The sequence below is a fragment of the Heloderma suspectum genome, chromosome 5 (assembly GCF_057233095.1).
Source record: "Heloderma suspectum isolate Gila_16-S chromosome 5, 16-S_ref, whole genome shotgun sequence".
In the NCBI taxonomy this organism is placed as follows: domain Eukaryota; kingdom Metazoa; phylum Chordata; class Lepidosauria; order Squamata; family Helodermatidae; genus Heloderma; species Heloderma suspectum.
Window position 1 is genome coordinate 95,112,955 of NC_139462.1, and position 27,746 is coordinate 95,140,700.

At 42.2% G+C, this 27,746-nt stretch overlaps 1 protein-coding gene across 1 annotated transcript in view; it reads left to right on the forward strand.

Moving 5' to 3' along the window:
* LOC146344138 (cyclic nucleotide-binding domain-containing protein 2-like) overlaps nt 1-27,428 on the forward strand; it is a 59,593-nt gene extending 32,165 nt beyond the window's left edge. The window contains exons 8-14 of the mRNA XM_084856729.1: nt 5,430-5,507; nt 6,772-6,832; nt 12,229-12,283; nt 13,813-13,862; nt 21,792-21,851; nt 24,255-24,302; nt 27,119-27,428. Of these exons, the coding sequence (XP_084712855.1) occupies nt 5,430-5,507; nt 6,772-6,832; nt 12,229-12,283; nt 13,813-13,862; nt 21,792-21,851; nt 24,255-24,302; nt 27,119-27,346 (580 nt within the window). The 3' untranslated portion in view covers nt 27,347-27,428. The remainder of the gene's footprint in view (nt 1-5,429; nt 5,508-6,771; nt 6,833-12,228; nt 12,284-13,812; nt 13,863-21,791; nt 21,852-24,254; nt 24,303-27,118) is intronic.
* The last annotated feature ends 318 nt before the right edge of the window (nt 27,429-27,746 follow it).

The window sequence follows — 27,746 nt, forward strand, 5'->3', positions numbered from 1 at the left end:
ATAGCATTGAATAATGCAATATAAGGAAAGACTTTTGTCATTGTTCTGAAACTCACAGAAAGCTGATATAACTGAAATCCAGTGGGGGATGAGTTATAATTTTTAGGTAAACTTTTGTGGAATACTAATGTGGAATAACAAAGGGAAAGTCAGAAAAATGTCAGGCTTGTTGAATGTTATTTCTATTAACAATCTTTATTCATCTGTTCAGATTTCTGGGGGGAAATTGTATAATATGAACCAAGGTCTCTTACGAAGGATACAGATTTACGATTCAATTATGCCTAGTTTTCCACAGTGTTCCTAAATTGCAAAACTGGCAGTTCCTTTCCTCTCCAAAGAGCAGTCATAATCATGAACAATTCTTTAAGGCAGGAATGGGAAACCTCTTTCAGCCTGAGGGCAGAATTCAACTTTGGACAAGCTCTTGGGGGCTGAAGGCAAAAGGAGTGGGGCCAAAAATATAGTAAAAAACAGCATATTTTAGCTTAAGGGAGCAATCCTATGTCCCCCCAGACAGCGTCCTTGGAGCCCAGAAACCACGCTCCCTGCCCCCTCCCCCTCGTAGCCAGTGTGATTCTTGCCATGTCTCCATACTTGGAAACAGACCATGGAGATGTGAAAAGGGGTTGTTCCTGGGGGCAAGGAGGGGAGGAGACTGGGGCGGGAGCCATATGACATTTCCTATGGCCTCCCCAACCTCCTTCCCTCTCCCTCCGAAGTGCTGCTGCTAGACGGGCAAAAGTGCCCGTCTAGCAGAAATGCAGGGTGGCTGGAAAGCGGAGGTGAAGATCATCTTCGTGCTCCAGCCGCCCTACACTGGATACTCGGCAGCCTCGAAGTTTGGAGACTGCTGATATCTTCATAGGATTGCACCCTAAAGCTCTTAAGCCTTAGGAGAAGCATTCAGTCTTTTAGAATGGCGGGAAAACTGCACAAAAGCCAGGAAACTACCAAACTATTGGTGATTGGGGAAAAAGGTGAGCATTGCCAGGGGAAGAGGCATGGGTCTGGATTGGGACCTCAGGCCTGAGGTTACCCACCCCTGCTTTAAAGAATGTAAGGGGTTTTAATAGCATTGCTAGGCCAAAACCCTGAGAGGGCTTGTAGCTTTGAAGACATAACACAGAAGCCCTGGCTGCTCCCATCACTGTGGCACTAGGGGAAGTGTACACAACCCATGGGCTGCATGTGGCCCTTGACTGCTCCTGGTTTAGTCTGCAAAGCCAGTGGGTGCACTTTCTGCCAGAGTCCAGCTGATCAGCTAGACTGGGGGTGGAGGGGACTAGCACTGCTGTGCTCTAGCACTGCTATGGTAAAGTAGTATCAATAACCCAAACACATTTCAATTCGCTAGTAGCGGTGGCCAAACGGCTTCCAGGATTCCTGTGGGATGAGAAAAGCAAAAGCATCTAAGATTGCTGTTTCTATGCCGCTGCTAGCAGGTTGAAACGCATAGAGGTTATCAAAACTTCTTTATTTGTGTATATTATGTAATACTCTCTTCATCAGTGATATGTTATATACTCCTCTCTGATTACTTATAAATATTTTGGCTCAGTCTGTACACTTGGTCACTGATACTAAAAGTTAGTGTGTGTGTGTGTGTGTGTGTGTGTAGTTTTCCTTAACTGGTTTGGTTCTCTTGGTTTTTTTGGTTAAGGCAATACCACTTTTGATCCTGTTGATGTAATTTTTTATTACACCTGCTTGTTTGTGAAATGCAGATGCAAAGCAGATTTTAAAGTTTTACAAATCACTTTGAAATACAGCTTTGAAACTTTAATTTAATTTTGCTCACTTGTAATAGAAGTCACCATCAGTATTGTTTCTTATTTTATGGAACACCACAGTGCCTTCAGTCTTCTAAATAATCTGTTCTTTTGTTATAAAATTGCCCACTAGATGGTGCTGGGCACCATCTAATAAAATAACATTGGGTGGGACAGAAGGGAGAAAGACATATTTTAGAATGACTATGTGCAAAGGAGGAGATAATTTGCATACCTTTAATTCTTTAGAAGATGGAAATTTGGCAGGTGCAGCTTGAGGTGAGAAAAGGTGTAGCTGCTGAAATTCCCTCCTGTATACAATTATTAAAGATACAGGAGCCCTGTCCTCCTTTTCATCTGGCCAGCCTAACGGAGACTACAGTCCTATGCACACTTATGTGGGAGCAAACCCCATTGAACTTCTGAGTTAACCCGCACTATTGCAATATATACACATTAGCGTAAAGTATCTCTAACACAATGCCAGTAATGCTTGCTAGCATGACAAGTTTTCTGTGGAAAAACTTGTTCATCATCCCTTTTTTTTTTTGGTCAGGTAGGAAAAATTTTATAATTCATTTCAGGGATAGGCAGTGTGTGGCATCCATGGGTACCAGTGCACCCCAGGATACTTTTCTTGGCACCCTCTGATGTACCCTACCCCACCCATTTAAAAATTATTATTAATAATAATAATAACAACAACAAAGTTTCTTACTGGCAACTGGGATTGCTTCAAAGTAAAGTGAGGGCCTCTAGCTGCTCCCATCTTCTTTTCCCAGTAGTTTCTCATATTGCCAAATGTGTCCACAAGGCCAAAAAGGTTGCCTAACCCTGCTCAGTTGAATTAATATTTCATTGCAGAAGCAAAAAAAAATGTGTGTGAGTTATATTCCATTGTTCTTCCATGTTAACATGAAACTAGCTACATTAAAGGTGCAGTTATATACTGAAGATCCACCAGCTGAAGGGCTGTTGGGTTTGGCAGAAGCCCTGCTATGCCAGTGGAATGCTGAATACACTGCTGCCATGAAAAATACACCAGTGGAATGGCAAAGATATACTGGCAGTGTAAGGGAGGAGTACGCTTAGGCTATATCCTGTAGTCCTTCAATCCATGACCACAGCTCTGTCAGTGGTGCAGCATTGCACCAGCCTCAGACCTTGTGCAAAGATTATCCCTTCCATTGACTTCAGGGTAGAGAGGAATCAAAGACGTATGTCCCTACATCAACAACCTCCTTGCCCACATCACCACAACAGAGCTTGGATATGGTGTAACTTTGCACCCAACTGCAGCACACCACCACCAGTATATAACTCAGATGATGGCGCAATTGCAGCACACAACTACCAGTATATAAACCTAAACAAAGCAAACCATAACTCAGATGATAGAGCACAAAGCATGGGCTACCTCTCTCTGGCCTCATGTTGAGTACACGTATTGCTCACAAAGCGGGGCTCTGGTGATGGGAACTATGGAGAAGGGCCCTTTTCACACAAAGGGGACTTTTCTACAAAACGGCCTGGCCTCACAACACACATGGGAACTTGAGCACATTGCTAACACGTCTCTGCCTAGAACACTAACAGGTACCTTGCCTTGGACTCCGGATGCAAGCACTGAACCCCACTCCAGCAATGAGCTCTCCACTGAGGCCCACCTGGCACCAACATTGTCATCTTTCCGGCGCCAGGTTAAGACTGCCATCTATTCCCAGGCATTTAAAGGCATATGACAGGACATTATGTCTGCTGTCTTGAACAGGTCTATTATTAAAAAATTGTTTAGTAAAATTGTTTTTAGTAGCTTATATTTTAAATTTTATATGTTTAAAAAAAATAGTTTGTATTTATCATAATGTAATCCTGCTGATGTATTTTTTAATGAATTGTTCTAAACCGCCCAGAAAGCTTCGGCTATGGGGTGGTATAGAAATGAAATATAATAACAACAACAACTTGGGGGTTGATAGGACAAAGCACCTACCCAGATAAGCAAGAGAACATAAGAGCCATGCTGCTTTTTGTGATCTCATCAGTGCCACCTCCCTTTCCAGTGACTTCCCCTACACTGATGCCGAAATGGGCCCCCATCAGGCCAGGCCGTTGTAATTACTGCTGGTGCAGGTGCACCATTCACCCTGTCCTATGTAGCCACCTTCTAAAGTTTTTTTTTGTTTTTTTTTAACTGTCGGAAAGATATGTGCAAATCCACTGAAGTACAGTAACCCCAGCAGTAATTGCTCCAAAAAGGAGCCACACTGGGGAGGTTGGAAGCCGTTTGTCAACTTCATTGGGACTCAAAGAAATGTCGAAAGGGAAAAGGACACTGACAAGTGTCAGTTCAAGGTGTACTAGCGAGAAGGTGACATTGCCAAGTGGGAGTTATTGCCCCCCCTTTTGGTGTTCCCTTCACTCGCATTTTTTTTTCTTTTTCGGTGCTTCTGAATTGTGCAAATGGGTTCGTACTTTCTGCTAGTATTTTTTTCCTGGCCCTTCGCAAGCATGCACAGATTAGCCTATGTGCAGTCTCACCTTCCTTGTCGATTTCATAGTATATATTACTGTCAAAGGAAACTTCAGTGCTTCCCTTTACAGCTGTAACATACAAGGGAATTGACAAGGCAAGACTGCACATAGGCAGATCTGTGCTCTTGCGAAGGATGGGGGGTGGGGGGGATTACAATCCTATTTGTGTATTTTCCAAAGCACTGGGGGGGAAAGGAGGTGAATGAATTACAGTCCTTCCAAAGTACCAGTTCGGCATTGGTGGAGGAGCAGTCATTGGCTAGAGGTGGCACTATTGAGATCGCAAAGAGTGGCACAGACTTTTTTTGTTGCTCTTGCCAGGCGACTCTGTAGCCACTTGGGGCAGTCTATGCTGCCAGGTTCAGACATCACACAACAAGCCACCCTGAGAACAAGCTACCCTCAACCCTACTACAAGGCATGGGTTCTCAGGGTGGGTTGTGCATGAATCGTCCATGCTGGGTTCATACGTCATGGTTAGTGCCACACTGGCACTAACAAGGGTCACAGCCCACCATGCGAACCCAGTTTGTTTGTGTGACAGTGTGGAATTACTTCAGTAGGAGAGGCTGCTGTATTCCTTTGTATCTGTCAATAGGAGACACCCTGTCAGAAAACAATGGAGCATTTAATACAATCATGTTCTGCACTTTCCTCTTATTTCCCTGCAGTTCTTCATTTCTGATCCTATTCATAGCTTTATAGCTTATACCTTTATAGCTTTAACCAGTAGATGTCAGTACAAGGCATTGTTATTTTAAAAATCACAAAGCCTAAGGAGTAAGTGGTACTACTTCAAAGGTTTAATGAGGCCACCTCATGGGTTATAACAGCCAGGTCTCTTGTCTTCCGGCAGACGTGCAGTTGGTGCATCAGCCTAAGCTCATTAAAGGTACTCGAAGCCTCAGCTACCCCCTGAGAATTCAGCAGCAAAGATGAGTTCAGAAGTAACTCCAAGCTACAAACTTACTCCATAGGGGAGTGCGTGATCCCATCCAGAGCAAGAATTTTCCCAGCTAGGATGTCGGCTGATATCAAGTGTGATTTTTACTTCACATATTTCAGCTATAGAATAGATATTTCATTAGCAATTCTTATATATATTGCCTTCTTTCTCTGCAGGAAACTTCCGCTGTTCTATGCATGGCCACCAGGAAAAATAGACTTTCTTGTTCATCACTGTCTACGGAGATTTTACAGGTTGTCAATAATAAAATATGCTTCTCCAAAAAATTAATAACGAATTGCAGATTTTCTACAGTTATATGTTGTCTTTTTAATAATCAGTCTCCAAATCTGGAACTACAAGGGTTACTTTTTACTTATGTGTCACTGAGAGTAGAACCACACATTTTCAAACCATTTATTTATATCATGCTTTTTATTAAGCTAAGCAAAGCTTTACTTTGTTCTCTCACACAAGGATCCTGTGAGTTGAGTAACTATTATTGTTGGTTTCTCAGTCTGGTAGCAAAGTTTCTATACATACTCTGAAAGTACCTACAAGCCTCCAGCTAAATCCACGTTTATTTATTTACTTACCTTCCTTCATAAAAAAAGATCCCATTTACATAAGAAAATGTTGAGAAAAACACAAAATACTATTAGCATAGAAACAGCAGAACAGTATACTAATTCAAACAACAGACTGAAATTCAAAATACCTAAAAGGCCTGGGAAAATAAAAACATTTTTGCCTGATACTTCAAAGATAACAGAGTAGACACCAGGGAAACCCCTCTGGGTGGGGGGGTGGGGGGGAGAGATTTCTATAAGTGAGAGGCTACATCCAAAAATTCCCTCTCCCTGATCACCACCTGCCTCGCCCCTCATCTCACCTCTCACACTGGGGAGACCTGAAGGAAAGCATTGGCAGATTTATTGAGTTATTTTAATTTATTTAAAGCATTTTATGTTGCCGTTCATCATAACAGATTTCAGGGCAGTTTACAACACAAAACAAATACAAACAACAACAAGCCCCCCAGACAAGAAAACTGCAAATAAAACTTGCTCAGTTGACCTTAACATCAAGGCAAGTTGATATTGGAAAAGGCGTTCTTTTCGGTACCTGGGACTGAAGCTGTTCCTCTCTTGCTTGCAATCTAATCTCAGCAGAGTCTGCCAAAAATGGAAGTAATGGGAGTAAAACAGCCTGTGTTTTTGCCACTGCATGGCCGGTAATGTCAGCACCAGGCAGGGTGTATGGGAAGAATTAAAACTGCTCAGATTGTTCATTGCATTGCCCTAGCATGCTCTGCTAAGCAACCAGAATGGGGAGTCCATTTCCTCATGCCTGCTAGTGATAGCAAAGCCAGTAACTCAAACACCACCAACACAATATTTTTGGCAGGGCTGGAACGCTCTCAAGTCATACATTAAGACTATGTTTAGTATGAATTGTGGGCATTTAAAATGTATAGATATCGAAACTGATGTCATTTCCATTTTTCACTTCATGCAGGACGGGTACAACTGTTCTAACTGACAGCCTGAATTCTTACTTTCTGATTATTGTAAAATCGGTAAGTATCTTAAAAGAAGCCAACATAATCGTAATGTCTTGTTGGCAACCCCCTCCCCGCAATCAACTTAATATTGGCCACTGTGAAAAATAAAACTCGACAAATTTTTGTTACCCTAAAAGCCACTTTTGGTGTCTTTGAAAAGTTAGGGTAACCACATAACAGTAGCCGTGTTTGCCTCTTGCAGCAAAACACACACACATACACAATGTTTTGTGTGGCACTTTAAAGATTAGCCTTAAAGACCAACAAATAATAAAGCCAAATAAACATGTTATTCTTTAAGGTGCCACAAGATTATTGTTTTTCCCATTTAACAATGTCATGTAAGTTAGGATCCAAAGTAGTCTAATTAGTCCGATGAGTCCAAGGTGACTTTAGGTAAGGGCTGCACCAAATTCTTGCCCATGAATTTTTCAGGGCAAAAGCAGTAGATGGGGTGTAAACATTCATGTAAATTCCCTCTCGCTTACTTCTTTCATGCTGTTTGCAGGTGCTTTCCTCAAGTTTAAACAACCATTTTGTTTTAAAAACAGACTTATTCCTAAAGTTATTCTAGGCAGCCAAGGATTTCATGGTCAATATAAAAGTATTCTGGCACAGATAACATATTACAAAACAAATAGTAGTAACATAAAGAATTATTTGCAATATTTCTGCTTCAGCTTTAATAACTTAACAGTTCTATGGAAGAGACAAACAAGGAAGGTCATAAGGATGTGAAACGATTCTCAGTAATGTGAAAAGAGATTACAGTTGATCCTAGTAATGCATGAGAGATTTTTGTCCTCTTTCATTAATCAGTCGTGCATGCCCTAGTGAAAGGTAGCAGTTGTACTTCAAGATCTAAGGATTTAGGGTCGGATTCTTATGGAAAATACACATGTGCATGAGTAGAAAACTATTACAGATTTTTGAATGCTATTTAATTTTATAGTTAAGCAATAGGTCATGCCACAGCCTATGACGAGCTGCAGCACTGGTACCACCATCACTTACACCTTTTTATTTGGCATTTGTGGTAGAGTGTTTTTTTAGCATGCCAAGTTGGACACAAGAGGTGGGTTCACATGATTGGGGAAGGAAAATAATCCACAGTGGCTTGTTTTTCCACCCTGCATGTGCCGGTCATGCACCACCTAATTTCCATAATCACCCTCACCGGGTGCGGGTTGTCGTGTCATCCAAACCTGGTGATGGGGTGGCTTACAAACCACCCCACAACCCTAGAACAAGCCAAGGATTCTCGGGTGGTTTGTAAGTCATCCCTGCCACCCACCCTTGCTGGGTTCAGAACACATGACAACCCATGCTCGCCAAGGGTAGTTATGGAAATTAGGTGGCATGCAACTGGCACACACAGGGTGGGAAAATAACTCATGGCGGCTTATTTTCCCTCCCTGATTGTGTGAACCTGGCCATTATGTGCAGCTGGGGAAAAAACTGTGCAGTTGAAAAGTTCATAGATGTGTAATTGGGAAATGGGGAAAAACTAGACTTGGCAGGCGCCAACTGAGCAGGTGTCTACCCTTGATGCCATCCTTGGCTCCACCAGATGAGTTGTGCTTAACAGGCAGCCTTGCCGAAAACTGGAGAAGCTGGGAACGGAAGGTTCAGCTATACTTAAAAGTTAACAAAAGAACCACTCAGCTTAAAGATTTAAAAATTGCCGTTATGCTTTCATTGCATTGGGGATAGGGCATTGGAATGGAAATTTATATCAGCATGAGCATGCAAAAATCCTGCAGAAGCTTATAATCATTCAAGGATAGGGTGGCCACTTGCACATCATCAAAAAAGAGGACATACATCACTGAAAAGTGGGCAAAGAGGACATAGATTTCCATAATATCTATATACGCTAACTTACATGTATAGATGCACATTTTGAAATAATTACTATAATTTAAATAGAAATACAGTTAGCTGTCCAGGCACCAATTGCTAATGAGCAATGTCAAGGCTGCTGCTTGTTTCTTTATTTTATTTTTTACTTTAAACCAGACCAGGATTGGACAGGCCATCAAATAGAGGTTACCTTCAAATAGACCTCTTTAAAGTAGGAGACATGGCCACCCTATGATTAGTGTGAACTAAGAAAAAATGTTTGAGAGGTACAAATTTTGGCATGGAATTGGTAGATAACTTTGTTACTGAACTAAGGCAGATTCATAAATGAATTGCTGTTGTACTGTAGATAAGAACTACTGACTCCTGTGGAGAAGGAGCAAAGCACACTTTGTGTTCATTTGGCACTTCTTTTTAGTATGAGGGGTTTAATGGGGCATTTGTGCAGTTGGAAAACCTGCTTAAAATAACCCCGGGTTTGTGGGTGTTTTTTTAAGAAGAGAAAAGGGGAGGGCAGAGAAAGTTTCTGAGAAAAAGAAGGAGAAAGAGGAATATATAGGGGAAGAAGGAAACAGACATGGTAAAAAGTTATAAATAGGTCTCATGTTGCAGATTGGTATTAAAAAGGGATGGGGGGGGGGGGTTCTAGGTCCAAAAACACTGAAGGCTCTTCATAAAAGCTTCTTATGTCTCTTTACCACAATAACTGTATATTGTATTGAGAGATGGTAAATTAACCAGGAGGGGAAGGCAACCCACAAAGGATGCATGCTGTAAACCAGGGGTAGGGAATCTGTGGCCCTCCAGCTGTTGTTGGACTCCAACTCCCATCAACCCTCAGCCAGCATAGCCAATGGTGGGGATGACAGGAGTTGTATTCTGGAGGAACACACATTTCCCACCCCTGCGGTAAACCATGGATGTGTCTTATGATTTTGGAAATGTAAATTGGTAGACCAGGTGCGAAGTTAGAGCAGTCTGAGATCCTTCGCAGCAGATGATGTCACCAATCTACTGCCAACCAGCTGATTCCCTTTTGAAAAGCCGCATTTTCAGAAACTCTTTTTACTCCAACTTTTTTTACTGAAAGCAGCTCCCTAGCGGTTTTGCCACAGTGTCCATGCCTGCCCGCCCTGCATTAAATCCTGGACGTGCCCCTGTGACCTGGAAGTGACATGGTCAAGGGGGTGGGATGCCCCTATCAGGATCTGCTCAGTCTCAGAAGCTCTGCAGCTCCACCTGGGGGCCAGACATAGAAGGCAGCCTGGCTCACAGTATTTGCAGGATTAGGCCCTGGCCCTGCAGGTGCTCCCAGGTCCTCTAATGCAGACCAGCTGGGAGCCTCAGGAAGTCCTATAAAGAGCTTTGTCGTCCATTCAAACCTTGCCACGGCAACACGAGTCATTGTGGTGGCAGCATTATGTCCCAGTTGCTCATTCCTGATCTTTGCTATGCCTTGCCAGTTCTTGATCCCTACCTGTGTGGACTCTGCTTCTGCCTTTTGTCCTGCTTCAAACCTGCTGGTAACTGACCCCTGCCTGTTTGGACGCTGGCCCTGTTTGGCAGGGCCAGAGGCTGCTTTTTGCCCTGTTTGGCAGGGCCAGAGGCTGCTTTTGCCTCTGGCCTGGCCATGCCTTGTTTGGTTCTGACCCTTGCCCAGGGAACCTCTGCTCTCCACCTACCTCCATCCCTCCTGGTCCCGGTGTTCTCGCCAAGAACGCCTACCACTCACACTCCGGACCTGACATCCTCAGTCTAAGTAGTTTTTCCCACTGAGAAGATCCCCAGGAGTGCAGCAGCAACCCCTCACCGCAGTTACTGCAGTAATGGGGACACTCATTCACCTTAGCTAGCCTGCTTTTAAGCTTTAACATACCCCCCTTCTGTGCATGTTTACTCAGAAGTAAGAAATAAATCTCACCCCCCTGCAATGAATCTTTAACATATTTCTATGCATTTGGAGCCACAGTGCTGTCAGGATTCCTTTAGCCCTGACTTCATTTCAATGCCGAAAACAAACAGACGAGAGGCCTCAGCCTACAGCTTTTAATCCATTACTTCACAGGGTCATACAGATGCAAATTCTCAGTGACTCTCAGTCTACAAAGGAATGCCTTCAGGGAAATTCAAAAGGAAGTTATGAGAGTTGCCCGCTGTTTGAAGAGGAAGGCGGTCTCACTAGCCTAACTTAAGGGGGGGAGGCCCCTCTCTCTCATGAGGCGAGTGCAGCTTCTCATTCAAGGCCAATCGGGTAGGCCATCTAAGTTCTGCCCCTGCCTTCTCTCTCTTTGCACCTGTGTCTAGCATTGATTAGATCAGACTCCCCAAACCCCACCTCCTTCTGTTCGCTGTCTCTCACAGGGGTGTGTGAAGAGGGACCCTCATCCTTAGCCAGCTGGGAGTTTGTAACCTGAGAAGACGGCCCAGTCATGTCTGGACTAGCCTGGAAAAACATCTCCCCATGTCTAGCAGTTCTCCTTCAGAATCTGAACTGCTATTACACTCCCTGCGCTCAGAAACACCCGACAAGTATTTTGCTAAAGCACTAAAAGGGTTAAGGGCTAACTTGAGTAACTCGCCTGCTTTTCCAACACCTGCCCTAAAGCGCTCTTTCACTTCTCCAATGCTCTCTTAAATTGCTATTTCAATGCTGTGCTTCTTTGATATTCTGCAGTTTCTCTGATGTAAAGTTGTTTCCCTGTTATGTAAAGATCTATCTCCGATGTGAAGGCTTTATCGCAGTAGCAATCTTTCAGGTTTATGGGAGCTTCTCACTGCGAGCAAGGAGAAGGAGAAAGGGGGAGTTGGAACCAATAACTCCCTGGCAGATTGCTGGAATGTGGCAAAATGGGGTGGGGTGTTTTCAGGGACAGCCTTAAGATGCTCAACTCAAGAATAGGGGATTTTGGTTTTTTCAGGGAAATCTGCAAAAATTAGTTGCTCTCCATTCATAATAATGTGGGGGGGGGGTTGGACAGGGGTGAGAAACAAGCCTCTCATTGGTTGAGCAGCCCCTGCCAGTTTGATGATGTTCAGTTCTACTCCCCCTACCCCACCTGGAAGTATGTTCCTTTCAAGCACGGTGTGACCCCTGAAAACTAGATTTTAAAGGTACAGTACACTCCACTTATCTTGCTTTGTGTGTCGCTGATGGACCAAAGCTGATTCCATGAAAATCTGGGTCATACTCCAATGTGCGTCTCATTCCATTGTCATGAAGATCTCCCCCATGGCTGCACAATATGGCAATTAAATAGATGGCACCAGTGAAGTACCATATAGATAGTACCAGTGAAGGCTCTTTAATGCAAAGTGCAAACTTCTTCCTCATTTTATCAAAATAGCAAGAGCATGATGCCAAAGACCAGTATTTTTAGTCCAGTTGATTTTAAACACAGACTTCGTTTTTTTCCATTGAAGCCAGTGAGACAAAATTGTGCTTAATTTTGGAACATGCCCAAAGTGTCAAAGTTGTAATTCAGCAGGAAATAATGGTTAAAGTTAAGGAAACACAGCAGATTAATGCAAACATCTCTTTATATTTGTAGGGCTGTTGCACGGAAGTGGCAAAGCTGGATCCAAAGGCAATTGGCTCCCAGGATGGTGATTGCTCTAATATTCTTAATCAAAGTTTTCCCATTTCCAAAAGTGAAGATGGATTTCACTGGCTGCCTTTGGAAAATAAGTATCTCCTACACAAGATACTTCAGCATACTTCAATCATTGGCAACTGCTGTGTATGCTTACCGTATTCATTTTCAGTACGTTATGAAAAGAGTAACAGGCACCAGTAGTTTGAAAAACACAGCTTTAGCAATTGCTAAATTAATTTGGACAAGTGTAAGGATTGACAACTGATCATGCGGTTACACATTTCTGCTGCCAATTTACTAGTGGGAATCTATGAAAGGGGTATCCTCCCTGGGCCACTGACTGCCTATATTATGTGCCTTAAAATGGAAACAATTTGTGTGTGGAAGGTTTTTAAAACCCACATGCATTTTATGATGCATTCTTTATCTTGGTATGCCCCTTCCTTTGCAGAACGTCAGGCCTGAGGGCCAAATTCAGCTTGCCTGGGGTCCCAACCTGGTCCTCCAGGATTCCCCAGATGGCCCCACTCCCTTTCCCCTGACCACTGATTGTTTGGTGATTTCAAGGCTTTTGTGCAGTTTTTCCCCCCCTTTCTAAAAGACTGGAATGCCTCTCCTAAGGCTTAGTTACTGGCAGTAGGAGCTTTAAGCTAAAAGGGGCTGGTATTTTTGGTCCTGCCCAACATTGGAATTTGGCCCTGACAGCTTCTCCGAAGTGGAATCCAGCCCTCAGGCTGAAAGAGGTCAACACTCCTGCTTTAACTTCTCAGGCACTTTCCAACATTATTCAGCGCATTCTTCAGAGAAATTACCACATTGTCAACTGTAGTATTTTATGAACATGGAACAGCTGCACTTTGGACACTCTCCTCAGCATGCACCTCCTGTGCAGATATGTGTCCTACTGAAGTTTCTAGGACTTGCTTCTAAATACAGATACAGTTGCATCATAAACGTTTGCATTCAATACAGGACTTGTCAAATATTTTCTAGTGTAGGAACATTGTGCAGAAGTATGGATGGAAAATGAATATTTGTTGTAAGTCATTGGGGCATGTCTGCTTAGGAAATGCATTTCAGTCTAGAACTTGAAATCTTGAACAAATTACTGTAAGAACTAATCACTTCAAATTCATGCACAGAGATATGAGAATATTTATTACGAATGATGACTCTGAGGCCAGAATCCCCCATTAAGGAACGGAAAGCGAGTACTACATGCATTACCCTAATTGGCACACTAATGCGACTTGAATGAGCCAAATCTATTTCCTGCTTGATTTTATCTTGTCTTTTTAATTAAAACAAAATTAAAGCAAGTTCTGCGAACATCATCAAACTGATTCCTGCACATTACATGTCACAAGCAAATTATTCATTTAGGCTTAGGGGTTTTTTAAAATATTTTTTTTAAAGGACAAATGATACAATTGTGAGTTTCATAAATATATATATTGTAAAGCATTTTTAATATTAAAATACCTATAAAAGCTATTTTTTATTATAATATGCTGCATCTTTATGGACATCTGAATTCAGCTACATGGAAAATGACACCTAGATATAAGTCTGAAGAACAGCGGCCCCTGGTAGGACAACTACTGGCTTTATTCCTTTTGTGTGTGCCTGTGTACGCACACATGTGATGCCTGCGAAAAAGAGAAATGCATCACAAAAGTAAGTTCGTTACTTTTTATGCCATAGATAAATAATATATTTGTTTATTAAAAAATATCCTGCCTTTTGGTCTCAAATGGGACCCCCTAAGCAAGTAGCAATAATCAAAGATAAAACACTAAAACCGATCAATAAAACATGAAATTAATGAAACACAGACTGCATTGAAATTAGCACAGGGCAAGCAGTCATTCAAACCCATAAGCATGGTGAAATAAAATAATATTTGGCAGACACCAAAAACACCCTCAGAGAGGGGATACAATGAACCTTGCGGGGCAAGGAGTTCCATAATCCAGATGCCACAACCAAAAAGGCCCCATCCTGTATTCTCCCCAGTCACATGCCAGTGCTCTTCGAATGTGAAGCAGGGCCTCCAAACATGACCTAAATGAAGAGGCTAGATTATGTGGGAGAAAGTGGTCCTCTAACTAGCCTTGTCCCAAGCCACTTAGGACTTAAAGGTGATCATGCACAATTGTGTTTTGAAACAGGCTAGTAAGGCATTCTGAAAAGTGGGCCCCATCAACAGTTTGGAAGCAGCAAAAATAATCTCCCTTACCTTCCAGCAGTGGTAATATCCCACAACTGGCTCACTGAAACTTTGGTTCCAGGCAAATGGGCGTAAGTCTAAATTGAAATTATATTTGTTTGAGGTTATTTTGTTTGTTTTTTGCTTATTTATAAAACCTCTGCAGCCACTGTGTTGATGCAAGATACACACACACGCACGCACGTACATAATTGTGATTAACCAACAGAGACTTCAATTTAACTAACAAAACATTTTGGCTTCCACCTTCATCAGCTGTTAAGATACAAATGCTATTTCCAAGGTGGCAGTTATACACCTGTGAGGATGGAGTGTTCAGATCAATTGCAGATGTTAAGCAATGTTTGTACTGTCCTCCAGGTTAAGGCCATGTGGTGCCAATGTATAGGCACTACATGTCAAAGGTGTATATCCAGAAGTTCTCGATCTTAATCAGTTTTGCTGGATGTGCTGGCATATCTATAGCTGTTACAGATAACTCAAACAGGCTATGGCCCACAGTGTTGAAATGCTTTGCAACTGGCTGCTCCACTTTTTTTAGTCAAGATTGCCAATTTGTGGTTTCTGAAGTGTGTGCGTAGGTTAACTGTAGTTTTTCGTACGTACTGGGTATGACAACCTGTTTTTTTGCATTCAATCACATAAATTATATTGCAGGTCCTACAGGTGATGTTCTGTTTGATGTAATATGTTCATCCCATCCTCGTACTTTTGATAGTAGTTGTCTTCATGAGGCACACGCAGGTGATACAGTATTTGGAGTGGCAAGGATGAGATCCAGGATTGCTGATAGGTGGCTTAATCATAGCTCTCACTAGTAGCTTGCGTAAATTAGAAGGCTGGCGAAATGCTATAACGGGAGGTTTGTTGATGACTTTAGCAAGACGTTCAGGGTTTATTAACAATGGATAGCTCTGCCTGATTGCAAGGTGATAGTTAGGAGATGCTGGATGGAAATCTACTACAAATGGAATACATTGTTCTTTGTTTTTTGAAACCTCATTTTGATGGAGGAGGTTTTCTCTAGACATGATGGAGGCTCAGTGGATGTTGCAATCAATTATATATGGAACATTTCCTCTAAGGAGAAGGTGCTTTTTAAGTTCCTTCTTTGGTATTTATCTTCATTGTTGCACATGCATTTGATTTGATTTGAGATCTAAGCTATAAACAATGCTTTCTTTATATGTTTACAGTGACAGGATTTCCAGTTAAGATAGGTGTGGGCATCAGTGGGTTTGTTGTAGAGATCAGTGGCTATTTTGTTGTTATCCATGGTGAGAAGGACTTGAAGGAATGTGTGGGTTATCAGTAGTGCTATTGAATGTAAACTTAATAGTTGGATGAATGGAGTTAATGTAATTTTTAAATTGTTTGAAGCTGTCTGCCATTTGTCCAAACCAAAAAGATGTCATCAATGCATCACCACCATATAAGTCATTTGTTAATGGCCTTTTTGAGAATCTCTTGTTCTACTTTGTCCATAAATAGATTCACATAACATGGAGCCATATGAGTCCCCATAGCTGTGCCTTGTAGTTGTAGGTAGCTGTCTCCACTGAATGTAAAGTTGTTGCAACTCAGGAACTAGTGTTGTCAAAGTTGTAATAACCTTTGCTGGAGGATTGTTAGAATTTCTGGTGTTAAGGAACTCACTTGAAGTCTGAATACCATCATTATGGGGTATATTGGTGTAAAGAGATGTGACATCTAAGGTAGCTAGTATAGTATTGTCGTGGAATTGACATTGCTTGTTTAGAAATTCAATTTTAAGTAAGAAGTCATTGATGTCTTTGATATATGGTGGGAGGTTTTGCACCATGTTTTTAAGTTTAAGTCAGTGTATAGAGAAATCCTTTCAGTAGCTGTGTTGTTGCCTGAGACAATGGGGTGTCCAGGACTGTTGGCTTTGTGGATTTTTGATAGCATGTAAAACCTTCCAGGAATGAGATTAGGATTAACAAAGAGATAGCAGTCTCCTCTTTTAGAAGTTCTCTGCTTTTAAGTTTTTGTATAGTTGCAATTATATGAGTATTAAGATCAGTGGTAATGTCTTTGTCAAGAAGTCTGTATGTTTTTTCACCCTTTAGTTGTCTTTGACCTTACGCTATGTAGTCTACAGTGTTAAGTACCACAACAGCACCACCCTTATCCGAAGGCTTGATGACAATCTTATCTGGAGGCTTCTTAGGGCTATTCTTTCTTCTTTTGAAAGGTTATTATAAGTAGGAGTTGGTGTGTGGCTGTTAATGATTCTGTTCACTGATAGAAGAAAGGTTTCTAGGACTGGATTCCGGTTAATACTAGGGGTCCAAGTTCCAGGTAGCAGAAACTCTAGCAGAGGATCCTTATTGTAGAGGTCTATGTTGTTCCTAGAGTCATCATTAAAAAAATTCAGCCAATCTGCATCTCCTTTCAAATGCTTTGATGTAACTTTTCATTTGTGCTGTACTGTGTTCTCTTGGTGTCAGGCAGAAGTTAAGGCCTTTTGATAGAAGTCTAATTTCATACTGACATTTTGCCAGCAGTGAGATCTATTACTGTTGTGGAGTCATTAATTTGAGTTATGTCCAGTGATCTAGTTATACAAGTGGACGTTTTTGGAGTAAATCTTTTGAATCTCCTGTTTTTCTTTTTTCATGTTTTTTTTTATCTTTTACTCTTATAGTACAGGAAAGTATACTTTTATAAATAGATCTCTGAGTTATTATGTTTACTTCTGCTCCGCATTCATGCATCCCTGTTCTTGACAAAACATCAAACAGTTTTTGAAGCAGTGTATGTATGGGCAGGGGGCAAACATGTTTTGGATGTTTAGTGGGAGCAATACTGTTCTATTCTTTCACAGAGAGGCTGGGCATTGTTGGGGACTTCTGAGTCCTAGGTTACAGGATACTATGGATCAGGTCTGTGCAGGGTTTGGGGCAAGTCAGGTTTCCCAGGAAGGGGACAGTACTATGGAGATGTCTAAGTGATGCTGAGGCTGGAAGCCAGACAAGCTTGTCTGTATGTTGCTTCAACAAGCAGCAAATCATGACTGAGCATTAAGTAGGTGTTCGGCTTCCTTTAAGCTGGTTAGCCCTTACTCCACACTAAGGGGCAGTCTTCATGGGGGATTTCCTGAAGATTGGGAGTGTTTGAGGTCGTTTGCAGCACATCATGTCGTGGCCAGTGCTCTACCAACCAGCAGCTTCTGTCTTGAAAAGCCACATTATTGGAAAGTCATTTTACTCCAGGTTTTTTAGTTAAAGTGGCTCCCAGGAGGTTCCGCTGCATTGTGCCACATTCCTCCTCATTAATGCCTGGGTGTGCCTTTGAGATCTGGCTGTGACCCGGCGGTGATGTGATCAAGCCCTTCCCTCCCCTCCCCTCCCCTCTTCAATCCTTTTCCCCACTGGCACTACTATCCCCTAGGAGAGTAACTAGAGTAATTTTCCTGCCTTTCCAACTCATCAAAGTGCTTTTGTGCTCTTTCAAGCCTTCAGGATCACACTGCATTTCCTTTTTGCCAGTGAGAGTAACTAGCCTCTGTTTCCCCATTGAGACCCTTGATTATGTGCTTCTCTGATGTTTGCATTGATTGGCTTCTCTGAAGTTGCATGAAATTCGCTTCTCTTATGTCATGTCAATTCAATTTTCTGATGTTGCATTACTTTGCTTCTTTGATGCTTTACTTTGGCGCTTCTCTGATGTTTGTGTTACTTTGCTTCCCTGATGCTTGCAGTAAAAACAGGTTGGAAGCTATAACTCTGCAACATTTTCCTGGGATGGGGTGAAATTGTGGTAGTGGGGTGCTCTCATAGGGAGCCTTCAGATGGTATACTGGATAATTTGGGATTTGGGCTTCTTCATGGAAAAATGTGCAATGTCCTTTGCCATTAAACAAATGCATATTGGCGCTTTATTAGAGTAGTAATCTATCACAGTATAGGGATCATAGGAGTGAGAAGCCTGTCACCGAAAGCAGGGAGAAGTGGCCAGTGAAGGAGAAAGCAGAGTTGGAGCTAGAACTCCCTGTTTGCTGGAATGGGGCTTATTTGTGCTGGTGGGGAGCTCTCATGGGGAACGAGTATCTAGCCTGTTGTCATTCATAGAGCACTATAGCACTGTTTCTAGCCTTCAGAATTATGAATTAATTATTTTCCATTCATAATAATGTAGTAGCAGGGGAAGCCTGGATGGGGCGGAAAACAAGACTTTCTCATTGGTTGAGCAGCCCCTGCCAGGTTGATGACGTTCAGTTCTACTTTGCTCACCTGACCCAGAAGTATGTTGATTTCAAGCGCTGTGTGACCAGTGAAAAGCTGGGTTTTATGTATGGTATGCTCCGCGTTCCTTGCTTTGTGTGACCCTGATGGACCTAAGCCAATTTCCTGAAAGTGCAGATAATACCATGACGAATTTCTCCTTCCATTGTTGTGTAGATGCCCCCTAAGGCATTTTGTCTTAAAGGGCCCTTCATGGGTGATTTGCTGCAGATTGGGACCACTTGGAGGTCCTCTGCAGCACATGACGTGGCGCCAGTCCACAGCCACCCTGGAGTTTACCTGTGGGGAAGCTGCATTTTTGCAGAGTACTTTTACTCAGTTGTTTTTCTTTAATTCAGTGCCCCTGTGGTTCAGCTGCTGCGTGCTTATCCCTTCACTTCAAATTTGTATGATCGGGCGTTCCTAGGGGCCAGTGTTGTAACTAGTCTGCCTTTCCAACTCATCAAAGCGCTAGAGCACTCTTCCTTCAGAATTGCACTAGACTTCCTTTTCTCCAGTGGGAGTAACTAGCCTCCATTTCCCAGCCAGTCCCCATTGAGAGCCATGATTATGCACCTCTCTGATGCTTATGTTACTTCATTGCTTCTCTGCACAGAGGGAAGGGGCTGGCTGGAGTTGCGTCCCTCTGCTAGTGCTGCTGCTGTCTCTGCTGGCCTCCTTCTCTCCTCCCTCTCCTGCATTCTTTAGTTTTCATATCGATACAGCAAAATACCAGGGCTGCAGGCTTCCACCCTGGGCAACTCCTTTGCTAGATAGCTAGTACTTGGAACAGCACAGGTCTGATTTTCTCAATGGGAAAAAGACGCTCAATGTGGGGAAAGCAGGAACAGAGGCTGCAGACTGAGAATGGGTGAAGCAGCTAGATTGCTGTATTTGCTCCCTGGAAATGTGCAGCTGGGGTTTTATGACTGGGCAACGCAGGCTGCAAATTGTCAATGGGTGAAGCGGCTAGATCCTTGTATTTACTCCCTGGAAAAGGAGAAAGGGGGTGGGAGCTCTATCTCCCCGACTGTTGGCTGGAATGGAGTGAAATTGCACTGGTGGGGTGCTCTCATTGGGAGCCTTCGGATGCTGTTGGGGGTAATAACATGGTAGCTGGGGGGAGCCTGGACAGAGGCAGGAAACAAGCCTGTCTCATTGGTTGAGCAGCACCTGCCAGATTAATGATGTTCAGTTCTACTCCCCCCACCCATCCTGGTAGTATGGTCCTTGCTGTGTGACCTGTGACAACCAGATTTTAAAGGTACAGTACACCTTTAAGACACTGTTTATCTTGTTTGGTGTGTCCCTGATGGACCAAAGCCAATTCCATGAACATCCAGGTAATACTCCAACATGCTTCTCATTCCGTTGTCATGAAGACTACCACCACCACCACCAGGTCTGTTTTAGCAGTCTGGGCTACGATGATGCAGGGGTGACTGAGGCATGCTGTTGTATTCATGGCTAGAGTCAGAGGGTGGCAAGGCAACTTCCTCTGGACACAGGCGGACAGGTCCCTGGGGTCTTCCTGGAGAACTGGGTCCTGAGGAGGTGAAACCCTCATGACCCCTTTCTGTAACTGAGCTCAACCTCTGAAAACTCAGACTTCTTCTGAGGATGAGGATTCAGGGTCTTGTTCCATGCCAATTGCTGGCACAAGTGATAACTGAATTACTGCTATTTAATTTCCCCTTCCTGCCATGTTTCATTTTTTAAAAGATGGGGGAGGATGGAGCTGCTGAAGAAAAATATTACACCCTTTCTGCTGGAACATAGTCATATGTCTTAAAACAGTCTGTGCATATACTCCCACTATGTGGCCATTGATTTCACTGGGACACAGCCTAGAGATCTGATTCTCAAAAATGAGACCTGCTTCCTTGAACAATTTGGAGACTGCCAATTGATTGCACTTAATTAATTTAATGGTTATGTGGCTATGGTGCAATGATTTTCCTGTTTCTCTATTAGCAGAAGGCAGTGTTACTTTAAAATATACAGAACTACAAGACCCTATTCCAAATAGTTACTAGTCGATACATTTGAGAACAGATTATAATGTCTGTTGTCCAAAGTCAGCATCTGAGAAAGAAATGTGTTAGTGGAAAATATGTAATACATTATCATATGAAGTATGTAAATGTGGTAGTTCAATTTTTCTTCTGACATACTTATCCAGATGTTACATTTGCAATAATACAAACAATAAAATTAACAGTGGCATGCTTTTAATTGGAGCCATACTAATTTTTATTATATGTATATTATTTTAAAAAAGAAATAAACCAGCTCCTAATGTATTATTCTGCAGCACTCATTAATATCTTGTTAATTGAATATAGCAGTAATGTTAATAAAGGATATGGATACCTCCCAAAGCTAGGAAAGCCATCCTTAAAAGGAGTGTGTAATGCTTGATGCATATCAAAAGTCGAAGAAGTGGCTGAAAAAAAGATTTCTCATAATAAGGATTTCTCATAATCACGTAGAGACCCGCGTAGTCTATTGCCCCCTACTCATAGCCAGAAGATGCAGAATATATTATGCAAAATAACAGTATCACAATGCAATGCTATACATGCGTAAGCCCTGTTGACTGCAATAGAATTTATTTCCAGGTAAGTGTGTATAGGGTTGCAACCTAAATGCACTTAACTTGAATTGTTATAGGTTGCATAATTCAGCTCTTCGTGTGCAGAATTTAGATTGGTTTGGTACAGAATTAGAAAGGGGGGTTTTTAACAAGGAGAAGACATGCTTTTAGTCTGGCTCCCCCCCCCCCCCCCGAACCTGACATTTAAGTTTGAGACTCTCTTCTCCCTAAGGCATTTCCTTTCTTATTATGGTAACTAAAATAAATTAACACAGTTTTTCCTCTAGTGTATTCAGTTATGCTAGCTAAAGTGATTTTTCCTTCTTCTCCCTCAGTTTAGTCAAAGCAAAGCCCACTGTTGTTAACTTGGCATTTGGGTCATTAACATTAATCTAAGTATTGTTAGCCCATTGCTTCTTATGCAGCGTATTTCTTTTCATCACAGGTAGCTTCATTAGCTCCCCGGTTCCTGAAGATTAGGACTCTTGAACAAAGTGATATTTTTGTGAGTATTAATGATGAACAAGCCTGCTGAGACGGAAAGAGAGTAGGCATTTTAAAAATTGCTCCAGTCAGCCAAGTTTGAAGATCTGCTGTAGCAGAAAATAAGTGCTTAGCATGGGGCTTCTGCTGCATTCATATGAGCAACTTCCACAGAGGACTTGGGCAAAAATTATATTTTGCCTCAAATGTGTATTTCCAAAACCCTAGTTCCCAAGGTAACCTGAATACAGGAGGGAGGGAGATGTATAGGGAAGAATCTTCATGCAGCAGTGCCTCATCCTTCCTATGTCTGTTGATACAACCCTGCAAATGCCACCTCAGCCATTTCCCCTAGTCAAACTTATTCCTAATCTCGGTGACCAGCTGAAAATGTCACAGGGTGCTTTCTTCAGTGTAGAATATGCAGATGAGGGAAGGTTTAAGCATCATCGCCTGGTCAACTGCTCTCCCCTTCAACTGCTCTCCTGTCCCTGCATTAATAATATCAAGCTTCATTTCCTCCATCAGCTATGTTTGGCCTGGGGCTCTGTCGTACACAAAGGCAGCAGTCACAGCCCTAAAGCTTTCCCTTCTGTGTCTCAAAACACCCTGTACCCAAAGCAGGAACTGGTAACTTAACTTCCCAGAGAGAAGCCGGGTTCGCTTGCAGTGAAAAACTACCATGGATGAATTTCTCGTTGCAGCAGCAATTTTGAATATGTGAGCTGTGGCAGGGGCGTGCTGTAGCTTGTCATTATATCAAACTGGCAGGGAAGGGTTGTTGGGGTGTTTGAGAAGCCACCTGCAACTGTAAGAAAGCCCATGGGTTCTGGGTGGCTTGTCAACCGCCCAACAACCCACCCTCACCAGGTTTGAATGTAATGACAAGCTATGGCACACCACCGCTGCAGCTTGAATATTCAAAATGGTGGCTGCCACTGCAAGAAGAAGCCCCACGGGGAAATTCACCCACAGTGGCTTCTTGTTTCATGCGAACCAGGTCAGAGTCGAGGGCAGAATGGCCTAGTGCAGCCTTCCCCAATTTGGTGCCCTCCACATGCTTTGGACTTCAGTTCCCATGAGCCCCAGCCAGCAGGACCAAAGAACATGAATGCTGGAAGTTGTAGTCCAAAACATATGGAGGGCATGAGGTTGGGGAAAGGCTGGCCTCGTGAGAGTTCTGTGCAACATGTTAACATAGAAGTCTTCACAGAAGGTTGAGAGTCGGCCCTTTCCTGGTTAATATCCCTGTAGCTTGTATTCCTGCCACACAAATGTGGGCAGACTTATAGACTGGCTCCAGGCATGTCCTTAAGAAGGCACCTGTAGCTTTTGGAGAATAAATTTCTCTCTAGAATTTAACAGGGTCTGCTAATGAGGACTTCACATCTCACTTGACTTTCCACCAACATGCAAAATCAACTGTGTTCAGAAAAAGCAGCATGGTAGCAATACAAGGATAACGTGGGGGGTCACCAAAGAAAGACTTTATAGTCTGCTTTTATGTGAGGTGATACTCAGCAGTTGGAGCAGACTATTCATTCCTACACATTCATTCCTACACATTCATTCCTACACATGCGTATTATATAAGAAATAAACAATACAGACAAATCTTTGAACGCTTAATCTGCAATTTATTTATTTATTTATTACATTTATATCCCACCTTTTTTCCTCTTTGAGGAACCCAAGGTGGCGTACATAATCCTCCTCCTCTCCATTTTAGCCTCACAACAACAACCCTGTGAGGTAGGTTGGGCTGAGAGTCTGTGACTGGCCCAAAGTCACCCAGTGAGCTTCCATGGCTGAGTGGGGACTAGAACCTAGATCTCCTCGCTCCCAGTCCAACACACTAGCCACTACACCACACTGGATTTAACAAATCTTGGTTGTATGTATCATGTAATTTTTGTGAACCGCCCAGACAGCTTCGGTTATTGGGCGGTATAGAAATCAAATACATACATACATACATGGATATTCTAAAATCAACGGAATGACCAAGGAAAGCCATTTAGTTATTCTTTTAATGCTAATTTTAAAGTATCTATTCAGGAATGAAAACCAAAATGGAGCAATTCTTGCTGTTGGTGGCTAGAACAGTAGCATTAATCTGAAGTGGGAAGAATTACGTTCAAAAGACAAATGTTTCTTTCTTGAGCAGCCTTCCCCAATCTGGTGTTCTCCAGATGTTTTAGACTACAACTCCCATCAGCCGCAGCCAGCATGGCCAATGGTCAGGGATGATGCGAGTTGTGGTTCAAAACATCTGGATGTTGCCAGGTTGCAAAAGGCTTTCTAGGGGGATATACTGGGCATTTTGGATGGCAAAACCCTTGGGAAGATTTACCTGGTAAAAGTGAAGAAATTGTTTTTAGCATTAACCCATTCATCTGCTTAAACTATATATTTGCCATTATAGGGATTGGCAGAGAAAATGAATAAATCATGTGCTCTTCAATTCAGTTTGGTAAGATATTATTTTGAATAATGAAAGGGATTTTGTTTTCTTCATATCTCATACTGAAGTTATTAAAATAATTTAAATATTGGGGCTGGGAACCAGCTGTCACACGCTCAAACTCTCCAGGAAAATGAGGAGCGGGAGTGGGGAGGAATGTAAGTAATCTGAACTTACTTACCACACGGAGAGCCAGTGTGGTGTAGTGTTTAGAGTGTTGCACGGAGACTTGGGTTGTAGTCGCCTCTCTGCCATGAAACTCAGTTGGCAACTTTGGGCTAGTCGCCAGCTCTCAGCCTAACCTACTTCACAGGGTTGTTGTATGTTAAAATGGAGTGAAGGAGGACCATGTGATCTGCTGGGTTCCTTGCAAGAACAAAAAAAGATGGGGTGTGAATGTAATAAATAAATAACTTGAAAAAATGCTGCAACAAAAAGTGTGATTTCATATCATGAAAAAGGCCAGCAAAGGTTTTCTGCCCCCATCTCCCAATACTGTGTTTAGCAACTGACTTCACAGATCCTCAAGGGCCAAACTTCATGTTACATGCAAATGCGCATAACCAGTGCCGGCTTCAGGTATTGGAGGGCCCTTGGACAAGACATCCTTACTGGGCCCAGTCCCTCAGTGAGTCTCCCTTCTTACCAGTATTGTTGCCAGCTGCTGCTGCTTCTCCTCCTCCTCCTCCTCCTCCTCTGCGATTGCTACCGCTTGCTTGCTTTCCAGGAAGGCAGCCAATGTGCAAACAGGCAGTGGCATCTACTACTCCTCGTTCTCACCACCACTGTTGTCCGAGTCAGAGCAGGAGGAGGGCAAACAAACAGGTTGCAATGATGAAGAGGAGGCATAGACCCCGGGGGTCTTGTCAGTGGGGCCCTGCTGGGATGTGGACACATGGTAGGTGTCCAACAGTACTGATCCTTGATGCCAATTCTACAAGCAGCTATAGTCTGTTAGCCCTTTCTTTGTTTCAAATGCCCTTTTCCAGACCTGCATTTGCAAGGTACCACAGTGGGGATAAAGGTGGCTGGAGGAGGGATGTTTTCAGGGAAAAGCAGAGGGTTAAGTATCCCTCCCTGCTTCTATGATGCAAATCACCTGCTCCCCCAAGGTCATAAACCACCACCAGGCTAGTATCACATGCAGCTGCAATGTTACCAGTATCTTTGTCCTAAGTAAACTACCATGCCCCTGCAATGGGGCAGAACAGACTTTGGCAGCTATAAACGGGATGGGTACATACTACCTAGCTGACTGGCAGGGGATTGCTATCCAGACCAGAACTTCGTAGGGATTAGTGAAGCTATTGCTGACCAGGATAATAAATGGATGCCTATAGAGAGGATTTCTTGGTCTACTCCATCAAGGTGGATAATTTCTTGCTGGCTTAGAGAATTCCAGGATCTTCTTGAATTAAATTATTTTTGTGGTGGCAGCGTTCATTCTAAAAATGATAAACCTTTCCTTTTGATGTCTTACTGCTTTGTTTTGCGTTCCTCAGTTATAAAATGTTCCTGTTGCCTTTACATTTGACTGATCACATTTGTCCTTTCAAAGAAAATCTACATGGTGCTCATCATAGAACTGCTCCCCCAGTCTCATACATTTAAGAAACTAATGATGGGCAAGCAATGTACTGAAGAATATAGTATAGGAACTGTGTTACTGTCTCGAGACTATATGCTTAAGTGCCACCATAGTTGTGCCTTTCCTTATTCACTTAAAAACTGTGCAGTACGTTCTACCAAGGCAGAACATACCAAAGCTTCAGTCCAAAGCACACTTATGTGCATTCCCTAATGAAATATTTTTACAATCCCATATTGCTGGGTAGCCATGCTTCAAATTCTAATCAATGCATCACTGTTAACATATCATGAAATAGCAAACTAGAAAGACTGTGTCTGAAGAAAGGCATAAACTTTGAGAAGAAAAGGTAAAGGATTTTTATATTTGCTTCCATCACATTTGGCATCTAAAATCTGGCTTATTTCAGAAACTAGATGTATTATCACACATGTATTTTTCAGCCCAATGTACAAATCAGTTAAATTGGAGCACCTGAATTATGCTTATGATTGGTTCATATATGAATTTGTGTTTGTTTGTTTGTTTGTTTGTTTGTTAGATGTATATGTGGCCCAACTGACAAATGTCCTCCAAATAGTTTACAATCATAAAACCACCAAAAACAATAAAATGAGAACCAAAACAATAATATAGCCAATTAAAATGTCAACAAGTTAAGATAATAATTTTTTTTAGCAATATTAAAGAGATAGCAGTAAAACTGAAAGTGTTTGAAGGAGTGTATGAATGTTGATAATTAACCAGGGTTTGCTGCTAACCAAGATTCAAAACCAGGGTTCGAAGATGGTTTCAAATCCCTGCTTAAAAGAAAACCTGATTAGTGACTTCTGTGTTTAAGACTGGTCCTGACATAACCTTTAATCATGGATTAGAGCAGTAAGGAGAATCCACAAGGGTGATGGGGCTAAAAGAAGTGTATGATCCTGTGACCAATTCCTAGGCCAGTTACATTTCCTCTGCATAGGCCCTTGATTTTACTATATTCCCTATACAACCCATTTTCTTGATAAACAGTGTTACGTTTTAATAAACTTACTGTTCATCTGTTTGATTAAAAATCTCTTCCATGTTGTCATTATTTTGGCCTCATTATTTTGGCATGCATGTATGTATATAGATCAGAATACATTTTCTGGTTTTTCGGATCATAGCAATACAAATATAGTTTATCTGTATTGTTTAGAAAGCAGTGCAACCTTCTAAATTCTCCATGGCTACTTTCCCCCTTCTACAGATCAGTGAAGGTACAGAGTGCATATTTATTCCCAAAAGACTTTTTCTGGAGGAAGCACCTGCCAAATCCAGGAGGATAGCACTAGAGATTATGAGCAGCTACCCCACAGAGAGTATGATCCAAGAGAGCTACATTATACAACAAGCATGGAGTACCTACAAGGCCCAACTTCTTGGACAACACCTTGAAAGGCGTGCTAAGCCAACCAGAGTCATCAACAAGTGTTAATTCCAATAGGTGGACAAACACAATTTTCTGCATTGGTAAGGAAATATGATTTACTTGTGAAAATAAATGAATACAACTATTCAAAGTGACTTCAGCCTCTTTTATACACCATCAAATGGTTCTGTGTTGAGCCATTTATTTATTTAAATTCTTAAGATATTGGTCAACACATCACACAAAATCTGAACACAAATACATAAAATATGAAAACATATAAAAAACAATATATCTTAACAAAAACTCTTGGCAGTAACTAACATTTCTTCAGTAAATTTGTGAGTCCTTTTTCCAGGCCCTATAGGATGGAAGAGGCCTGGTCTGGCCCGGCCTGGTTTACTGATTGTGAAAGACAACAGAACCTAGAATGGGAGTTCTAGGTGCTTCTACTATCATCTGCCCA